A 10,376-nucleotide genomic window follows, 5' to 3' on the forward strand; every position below is an offset into this window, starting at 1 on the left:
TTGGCCAAATGACAAGCATGACAAAATAGGCTACAACTATCATATGCACCAAGGCCACATGAGCACGCTTCTTTTGAATTAGAAAGGCGAGATATCCTTTTTAGTTTATTCTGCAGGGCTATCCAATAACCTTATAGCCTATTTATGACAATGCCATTCAGTTTAAATGTTCTTTATAGTGAATTATTGTTTCTGAAGGAGGATTTTGGATATCAATATTATTAAAACAAGGCATTCAAATAATAACAACTCACAATAGTAGTATTGTATTGTATAGAATTGATTTATCCTTAAATAGTCGGTCTGAACGTCGGACAGGTGTCCCTACAAGATAAAAAGTGAAAAGATAGCAACACATAATATAAATAATAATTTAAGTTATTAAGATAAAGTGCAGTATTTGCAATCATTAATACAGACACAAAATCTTAATGCCTCTGTTCAGGACAGGTAGACCTACACCAGTTCACTGTTGGTACTTGTAAATATTCAACATCAATATACAGTATAAAAAACATACAAGTGCCTGAAGTTCACTCCAGTTTATGCCAAGTGGTATTACCATACCACCCAAAGCTCTTTACATTAGTCCATTATTTACTTATTCGTCTATTTGAATGATGAGCTACTGGCATAGACATGGCTTATCTTCAGACCATTTAGGGCTTGTTGATTACTTTATCAATCCATCGCAAAAACCTATTCACTCGGGTGTATACCCCAGGAAAGGCAGGATTACCACAGCCATGCCCCCATGAGATGACTCCAGTGAGAACCCAGTGCCCCCTCTCGTGCTGACAAACCAAGGGCCCCCCACTGTCCCCCTGACAACTGTCCACTCGCCGCTGTTCAGACAGGCTGCCCGCACACATCATCCGGCTGGTGAAACGGGCACCATAGCGCTTCTTGCACTTCCAAGAGGGAAGGAGAGGAACCCAGGCCTGCTTCAGAGTCGGAGAGTACTCAGAGTCTGCAAAAGCACAATAAAGACACAACGTAAAAATGCAATGTCAAATTTGCACAAGATCTAATAAATGAATAATTCTCTTCTCAAATTATGAATATTTACACATTATCATGCATGTGTCAGTGTCTCTTTTGCTAGAAAGAATAAACTCTTAAAATAAGTTAAAAATAAATAAATAAAAAATAATACAAACTTCTTATCTTCTTATCTTATATCTTATGTGTTATCAAAGTGTGTACGGTAGATGCTGGCAATTACATTTTCTTCTTGTAATTGGAAACCCATCAACCAACTCTATTGTAATATAATGCTAATTTGACAGGCACCTTGTTTAACAACAACAAAAGAGGGGTCAAATGTCAGAGACTTTGTTTTTCTGTATTTTTGTTGTACATGTACCACACTGTCCATAATCAAAGTCATAGACAAATTATTATAGATAATAGTTTTGTAGCCTTATCTTAAAGCCACCGTAAAAGCATATTTTTTTTAAGTTGTGTTCATTTACTAAAAAAGTTACTGTGCAAACTTGCATCTCCATGAATCTGATTCTAATTTGGCCAGGAAGCGGCATCCTTCTGCTTGTTTTCAGGAAAATGTTCCTCTTCATCAGTACGGTATAAAACATTGAATTACATATACATATGTATTTGTATGTGTATATCCCTACTTAGCTTGCATATTTCTGATATATTTTTTTAACTGCTGTTCTGGTACAGTATTTGCTGTTGCAACATTAAACAAAGATCCACTAGAGAGCGCCAAAGTTAACACACACGGTTTGACTTGAGGCACTTAATGTTATACATATAGCATTTTTAAACATAAAGATGAGATTTCATCTGAGAGCAGGAACAACTTTACCATAAGTATTATGCAGTCAAGTACAATGTTACCTGTGAATCCCCAGCCAGTGATGATACAAGATGTAGATCTCTTGTCCTTCTTATGGCTGGATTCTGGTAAACACACAGCACTAGTGTGAGGGTTGAACGCTACACAGCTGCCCTCAATGCCTTTGAGTCGCACAAGAGCGATGTCATAGTCCCAGGCCTGGCTGTGGTACTTCCTGTGGATGATGATGCGTTCAGGGCTCAGGGTGCGCTCAAAGTCATCTTGTTCCTGAGTGTGATAGTCGCCAAGGCGTAACAAATACCGACTGGGGTCAGTGCCAAACCTGCCATCAAAGGACAACTGTATCAGAAACCCACAAGGTCCTTCTGCAAGGAGCCTTCATCATTGTGCGACTTAACTTTGGCAGTAATGAGTAAAGATTTTTTATGAAAACACAAATTGTTAGTTTACAAACTTCTTTTTAATAACTGGGGGAAATAAGTGGCTGTTTTATTATGTTAAGTAATGCAGTTACAAGAAAACATTTTTCTACTGGAGCCATCACAAACATTTGAACTGGAAGCTTTAATAAAGCAATACATTTCTTAATTTATGTATTTTTATTGATTAATTATTATATTTATATTTGACTTACATAGACAAGGCCCAGAGACAATTTAAAGTTTTGTTTAGGGAGTATTCATTGTGTTATTACTGTATTATTGTTGTTTTCCTATTATTTTTGTTATCAAGGGTCCATATCAGTAGGGGTTCTTAGATGTGTTGTGTTACCTTTTGAAGCAGTGGGCAGCAGAAAGGGCCCAGCATGAGTTGATAAGGGAGGCCCCACACAGAGGATGGTTCCCTTTAGATTGGGACCTGAGCCACAGGGAGACCTGCCAAGGCCATTCACCCCTGCAAAAAAGCACTGCTTAGTATACATGGATATTTATTTGAACATGACAGTTATAGTAATTACAGCAATAACAGAAGTAACAATAAAAAACGTTTTGTTTAAATGATAAGACTAATTAAATAAACAAGCATACGTCATAGCAGATAGGTAAAAATAGCTTTTTTCTGTATCAATACCTATACTAGTAAAAAGTATCTAATTTAGATTCTGATATATTTGACAGTGATATGCAAGAGTGTAGAAAACCCAAATACTGGACTGTGTTCAAGGGACCTCTAAACCATGTGATGCATTTTCACTTGAAGTCATATTCAAGAGTTTGAAACATATCTAATGAACAATGGGGTCTTTGTGAGTCCCTCATCTGACAATCTCTTAATAGCTTGAGCCTTAGGGCCTTATTTTCACTAACCCTCAGGTAATATAAGTACATTTAAAATGCTGTTTTATTCAATCTGTGCATGAATTAAATGGGAAATGGTATCTAAATTAAGCTAAGACCTTGTGGATCCCAAGTAGCATATGCCACAGGGAAGGAATAAATGAGATAAAATGTCACATTCTATCTGATAAGTTGCTCTTACCTGAGGGACTTGGCGCCCCCAATAATGCGTCGAAGGCGACGTTTCTTGCTCAGACTCTGACCACACGTGTGAAGCAACATGTTGCTGTCTGGAAATCGCTCCAATGTGTATTGGCAAATGACTCCAGCGTCCTCACTGTGGCGACAGTTGTGCCCCCCTTGATCTTCAGACTGACACTGTCCCAGTGACGTCTCCAGCCCTGAGCATCGGACATTATCCAAGTGGATGGGACCATGGCCTGGTCCGAAGTACGCCATGGACCGAGCCTTAGCCGTACCCCTTTATAAGAAAGATAGGGTTAGGGTTCATAATCATATTAGTATAACATGCATTTTAATATAGGAGCCATACTTAGATTTCTATAGTTTCTCCTGTGTGACAGATGTGGATGTGCATTAGTCCTGTGTACTAAACTGCAATGCCTCGAGGTGGTAGTGTGGTTGATGAAAATACTGATGAAACTGATTTTAAGTTTACTTTTTGTTGAATAGTTTGAATTGAATTGTAAATCTTTTTTTGGTTCTATCCTTCTATCCTTCTTGACTATACCAATTTGAAGTACTGCTGCTAAGCTTTTGGATCTAAAATAATACTCACTTAAAACCCAGCTGTCTGCACACCACAGCAGCACTGACGTCATCCCATCCATCGTCACATACAGTGCCCCACTGGCCATTCATCAACACCTCCACTCTACCCTCCTTTGGGCTCTCACCAGCCACAAGCCGCACCGGAGGGCCTGAAAGAAGATGGCACAATGTTACTCAAAACTAAATATTTATATTTTTGTTAGGTTTGTGTGTGTGTGTGTTCTTCATACATGTGCGCTGTATTCATATGACATTTTGTACTGCATTTTGGATTAGGTCTTGTATTTTATATGGTTTTGTCTCTTGTTTGACTCTTAAAAGTTTGTGTACATACTGGACGGGGTTGTATTGTAGGTGGCAGGAGGACTATGGGTACCAACGAGCCTTTGACAATGCACTGCTACGTCTTCACTGTGCGTGCAGTCATGTTGGCCCAGGGCAGAGTGGGAGCATGTCAACAGACTGTGCTCTGTGCCTTTACACTCCACCTCATCCAGCAGGATCAGCCCACCACTCTCTTCATATGATCCCTCTGGTGCCCCCTCCGCTACACCACTGGAGACAACAAGCAGTAAGAGTAGATCCACAACATACAGTTACATACATAGTTAAGCATATTTCACAGGTAGAAGCAGAACAATGTAGGTTGGTAACATTCCGAGAGATCTGTTATTGCCACAGATTTAAAGGTCCCATATTGCACAAACCTGACTCTTCAAAGCCTTTAGCCATTTTATAATGCTGCTACTTCCTCAAAAACATATCCGAAGTTGTGTTTTGTTTCATTTACACATGTTTGAGTAATCCTGTTTATTAGTCTGTCTACATCCCCAGTGCTCAAAATGCTCTGCTCTACTTTGTGATGTCATGTAGTAGGAGTTTTGAAGTTAACAGCTAGCTTTTATTTTTAGTTCAGTAGAGATTGGCAATTTCAGGGCTGAAATTAAACAAATGATTCTAATGAAGGTGTATGGAGTTTAAAAACACAGTGGAGTATTTCTTACATTACCATATGACATTACTAGGTGGAACAGAGAGTTTTCTGTTTGAGAGAATAGCCTAAATATACAGAGTTTGTGTGATAAAAGTGTGGATGAAACAAAACACAACAACATTCTAATATACTACATCATAAAATAGCGTTATATGGGCCCTTAAATCTAGAACCACCATAACCAAAAACCTGAATGTCTGAGACAGATTCAGGTGAAAAACTAGCATGGTGCTTTGTGTGTTGGCTTACCCGAAACCCAGCTGTCTACACACCACCTGTGTATTCAGCTCTGTCCAGTTATCATCACACACTGTTCCCCAATGTCCCCCGAAGTAGATCTCTACACGACCCTCCCATGGTCCATCTGCCCCCACCAGACGAAGAGCACCATCTGCATCAATAAAAATGTACATGCAGGTTCAGCAAAATGCAGGGTTAATGCAATATTTATATTTTACAGTACATTTTTCCCTCTATATGTGTCAAATGTGTCAGCATTTAGTAAGCATGATTTCAGGCCCCACATATCTTCCACCTCAATTTTAAACAATCCAACCTATTGCTATATATATTATATTGTATTAGTGTAGCCTGGTGCTGGTTCCAAAGTGGTGATAAGCTGAAATCAAACCTACATAACACATTTATGTACCTGTGTAGGGGTTACAGGACACTCCGGCGTCTCGTGTATGCTCACAGTTGTGTGGCCCCCACCTGCTCTGAGGACACTGCTCCAGTGCTAACTCATTCCCAGTGCAGCGAACACCAGCAAGGTAAACTGGACCCGAGCCCTGGCCAAAATGGGCTCCCATCCATGCTTTTGCCACACCCCTTGCCCCCAGGAAAGACAGAGAATTTGCCAGTATCAATGTCACACCCTTACACCCCACATACAGTTTTACACCACTGAAAACTCTTACCCAATGCCCAGCTGCCTGCACACCACCTCAGCATCAGTATCATCCCACTCATCATCACAGACTGTGCCCCACTGCCCATCATGGTACACCTCCACTCTCCCCTGGAAATGCTCTTGTCCACCCACTAGTCTCACAGGGAGGCTTTCTGAGAGATACACCAGTACAACACACAGCACAGACAGAGCTCACTTCAGTGTCTGATATTATAGTACATGGAACAACACAACAGCACACAGCAACACGCAATTAGTTTAGTTTTGTGTCCTTAGGCAAAACACTTGTCTCTAGTAGGAATGTGGTGTGTGAGTGTTGGTGGTGTTCATAGGTCTGATGTTGCGGATTGGCAGTCTCACTTCTGTTTTGATCAAATATATGATCCACACCCTGGAATTTCTACAACTGACAATAATTACTTCTTTGGAGTTGAATAATGGCCCTACCATAAGGGATTGTGCAAAAGTCATTTAACTTTTATTTGTTTGTGATGATAGAGAAGATTCTGAACTTTGTGCAAATTTTAGTTTTATCTACAACAATTACTACTCCATGTATAGGTCTAATTCATGTATACCATACAGAGAAAGGGATTTTTGTAAGGAATACACAAACAACGAAAGAGTCATTTTGGATGGCCAGGCAAAAATTATGAAGACTTGTGTTTGACTATTGACTCACTGGTCCCATTAGTGCTGCGTTAGTGCAAACATGGTAAAAATGTAAGCCTATTTCTGTTACCTTCAGGCTCAGCACAGGTCAGCATTGCATAGTTGTCATGGCTACAGTCGCCTGAGACAAACTTCTGACTCTGACACTCCATCAGGAATCTCTCATTGCCATGGCAACCCAGACGCTCATAGTGCAGGATGGCACTCAGGCCAAAAGAGGCGTGAAAGAGGGCCTTTCCAAACTCACTGCAAAGAAAAGTGAGCTCAAATACACAGAACCGGACAGATTGCCTCATTTACATGGGTATTTGGTTATAAAATGTGTTCTCTCTCCAGAATGCTATAAACATCAGGAATGGTACTAGGAAGTACTTTTTCATTGTATTTTACTGTATTGTTTAAAAGTTAGGCAGGTTTTGTGTCAAGTTGTACTCCTCACCCAAGCCCCAGCTGTCTGCAGACCACACTAGCATCACGATCAGTCCAGTGTGTGTCACACACTGCCCCCCACTGGCCACTGAAGTAGATCTCCAGACGGCCACTGTTACTGGAGGGACCTCCCACAAGTCGAGCAGCTCCTGGCACAGGAGAAATAAACCAGTTGCAGATTTCATGTACTTATATTGGACAAAAGTGCAGCATGCGCCATATTTATAACAAGAGTTCAGTCAGTTTAGTAGTGGTGGTTTCACCATCGTTGCAGTCGCAGAAGGCCCAGCTGATGGCGCCAGACTTCTGACGATAAAAACACCATGGCCTCTGCTCTCTGTCTGGATTCCTGCAGTGTGTGTGCTCTCCCAGGCCACCCTCTGGATACTGCTGCATGTAATCGGGGAAATCTGTCCAGCGAAGGCAGGGCACACCAGCCTCTGTAACTGACACGGACCCAGTGTAGAAGCCCTGAGGACTGAGGCTGCCTGAGCATGACTGCACGTCTGTAAAACAAAGCAAAGACCAAACACCAAATAACTTCAGCACCCTACTCTCATATCTGTGAGCTGAGAAGGACAAATATGTTCTATATTAAGCTTTTGTACAATATTCATAATGATTTTGCACAATCAACAGAAATATTGATAACTTGGTTGTTGCATTCTAGCTATCACTATCTAAATAAATAGTTAAAATAATATAATCTTGAGGCTATTTTAAATTCACATTTATGATAAGGTTTTATCTTACATTTTATATCTGTTATGTATTTTTGTAAAATTCCAGTTTTGTAGAATTTATGTATTTTATTTATTATTTTTAAATCAAAGGTGCCAAGCCAGCATTAGTAACAGTCACATATACACTATACAACAGATTAAGGATGATTCTGTTGGCTTCATAGTCATACCTGCCCAGTGCACTGTGTTCTGGTCACCAATGCTCTCCACCTGGGAAGAAAACACAGACATGCAACACTAAAATATTCTGTCTGCAGACAAAATGTTATTGACGCTTCATGCGGTTGGGTAAATTTATGTAGTTCAGTGTGGACAAAAATGACTAATGGATCCAGGACTGATAGAAGCACAAGCTCCTCCTAGATCAAATATACTGTATAGTTATTATCAGTGAACTTAAAACTCAAACAATTATGTGTCAATTATGATCTTCAGATAAAGCTAGGGCCAAAAACTTGGTTAAAGTCCAAACAAACAATTGAAAGACTAAATGAAACCAAGCAAATGGATAGTTATGTGGGCAAAGTATACACTATATATGCAGATACAGTTAGTGTCTTATATTTCCATACCACAAATTTTGAAAAATATTCATGCCAAGTCAAGAATATCTATCCAGAGATTTTGTTACATTTCATTACAATCACAATATTTTCTATTAGGCAGTTTGCTAAGCAGTTTTTAAATAATTGTATGCATGTTGAAACTTTTCCCAACTAGCTCTCATATTTTACTGTCAGGAGTTAAGAGTTCAATCCACTTTTTGTCTTGTGGATTTATATAGAGTCTTTATGATGTAATGTAAATGGGGCATGCATGGTGGTGTTGCCTGCTTGTCTCCATGAAGATACTGCTATGCTGTGGAACATTCCACACTAATGCAATATTTAACATTTCCATAGACACAAGCAGGTTGTGGACCTTCCATAAAAAGTTACATAGCGAACCTTTACTGTCACCAGATCTATGTTAATCATTTTAAGTATTGCTATATCTATTATCTATATTTATTATATATATAAATTCACTTTAATGGTTTCCAGTGTCGATTTGCTTCTCTAATAATATGTAAAAATAAATAAATAAATAAATAGGAAAGGGTATATATTTTTGCATCAAATGTGGCAGAGGACCTTCAGGAGGAAATACTTTGAAGGAATGGAACGAACCATTTCATCATCAATCAAAACAACGTTTCCTGTTGTTCACCTGGTTCCCCCTTGGATGCTGCTTGATGCTCCAGTATACTGAGGAGAGACACCTTTGGCTCAAACTGCCCTGACAGAGATCTGTTGACCCTATCTGACCAGTCCTCTCGTTAAACTGAAATGAGAAGCAAAATGTCCCTATTGATCAATAAAGTATCTTTCCCTCATATGTGCAAAAATATAAAAGCAGGATATGTTGTGAAGGATGTATTCTGTGGATTTAGCGAAATATATTTTTGCTTCCAAACTTCTCAAAACCCAAAATAAAAATGTTGCATTCAGACTCATAAGCGTGTCTACAAATTGACTATTAAAACGAATGATGAACAAAACAATTATGTTTCTTGACCAGACTTCTCAAAACAACACATGACATTCAGTGTGACAATACCACAATATTTCCATTAAAATCACATGTTCCGATACACTTCTTCCTCAGGTGCCTCCATATTTATGTTGATATCAAAGTGACTGGAAGTCCGGCATGGCAGTGTGCAGGAAAAAATATCTTCTTAAGCGGATTTACTATAAGGCAACAGAGATATAGAAAAAGCTATAGGCCGCATAACGCTTGAGGCCGGTGATATTAGCTACCAAGCAGCAATTCCGAACTCTGCCAAGACGAATCTAAATCTGGAGCAGTGGGGCACATGACAAACCCAGCTCTTGTCAGGCGCGCAGGACTAAATGCTTTAGCCTGCGTGGAAGCGCTCTTACCTCCGCGCGCACGCTCACGAGCAACAGGAGACAGCACCAGAGCGCACAGATCCACATGAATACGGCACGGGTCTGCTCCATAGTGCTGTGGGAACCATCTCATCCGAGTCCCGACGGTCTCGCACGAGCCATGTTCCCGCAAAGCTTCTTTGCACAAGCGTCCGCTGAGGAGCAAAAATAAAAATGACGCGCGGTTGGCGAGAATCCCTCACACCCTCAGCACCCATGCGTCAAACAAACTTTAACCTCCTTACGTCTGAAGGCGAAACTACTTGTTAATTTGTTCAGATTAACGATTTTACAACCACGTTTTACTTAAAGAACTGTGATATAATGTTTCCTCATCACAAACATGGAGTTGTGTTTTGCTTTATTCACACATGTTACATACTACATATCTAGGCTGACCCAGTCACTTCGATCATTTCAGCCCAGGAACTGCCAGTCTTAACTAAACAAAAGGTAAAAGGCAGCTGTTAACTTGAAAACTATAAATTCATGACATCACAAGGTGGAAAAGAGCATTACATTTCCAGTCTGCCTACACTGGAAATGTAGGCAGACTAATAATAAAGAATTACACTAAAGTGTAAATGAAAAAAAAAAACAGTTTTTGTTTTTGTATTTGGTAACAGCATTATAACATGGCCTAAACCTCACAGGAGTGTTCTGTGTAATATAGGACCTTAAAAAAAAGAAAAGAAAATAGGAAAATCTATACCGAAGAAAAAATAACCATGAAGTGTCACTATAATAAAGGACACTCCCATTTGACTATTAACTAGAAAAGCAACACTGATAATGAACTG

General features: G+C 39.7%; 1 protein-coding gene across 1 annotated transcript; it reads right to left on the reverse strand.

The window, feature by feature from the left end:
* Positions 1–357: 357 nt before the first annotated feature.
* Positions 358–9,715, reverse strand: si:ch211-51a6.2 (neurotrypsin). The gene is made up of 14 exons (XM_020921367.2): positions 9,568–9,715; positions 7,813–7,852; positions 7,163–7,405; positions 6,910–7,048; positions 6,541–6,716; positions 5,806–5,950; positions 5,538–5,716; positions 5,135–5,276; positions 4,226–4,446; positions 3,899–4,040; positions 3,302–3,580; positions 2,594–2,716; positions 1,864–2,144; positions 358–970 (listed from the first exon to the last, which is right to left on the reverse strand). The coding sequence occupies exons 1-14, from the start codon at positions 9,646–9,648 to the stop codon at positions 660–662; spliced, it is 2,502 nt and encodes an 833-aa protein (XP_020777026.2). The 5' UTR covers positions 9,649–9,715; the 3' UTR covers positions 358–659.
* Positions 9,716–10,376: the final 661 nt, after the last annotated feature.

Source organism: Boleophthalmus pectinirostris, unplaced genomic scaffold (genome assembly GCF_026225935.1).
Source record: "Boleophthalmus pectinirostris isolate CB_2022bp ecotype Guang Dong unplaced genomic scaffold, ASM2622593v1 HiC_scaffold_5, whole genome shotgun sequence".
Classification (NCBI taxonomy): Eukaryota; Metazoa; Chordata; class Actinopteri; order Gobiiformes; family Gobiidae; genus Boleophthalmus; species Boleophthalmus pectinirostris.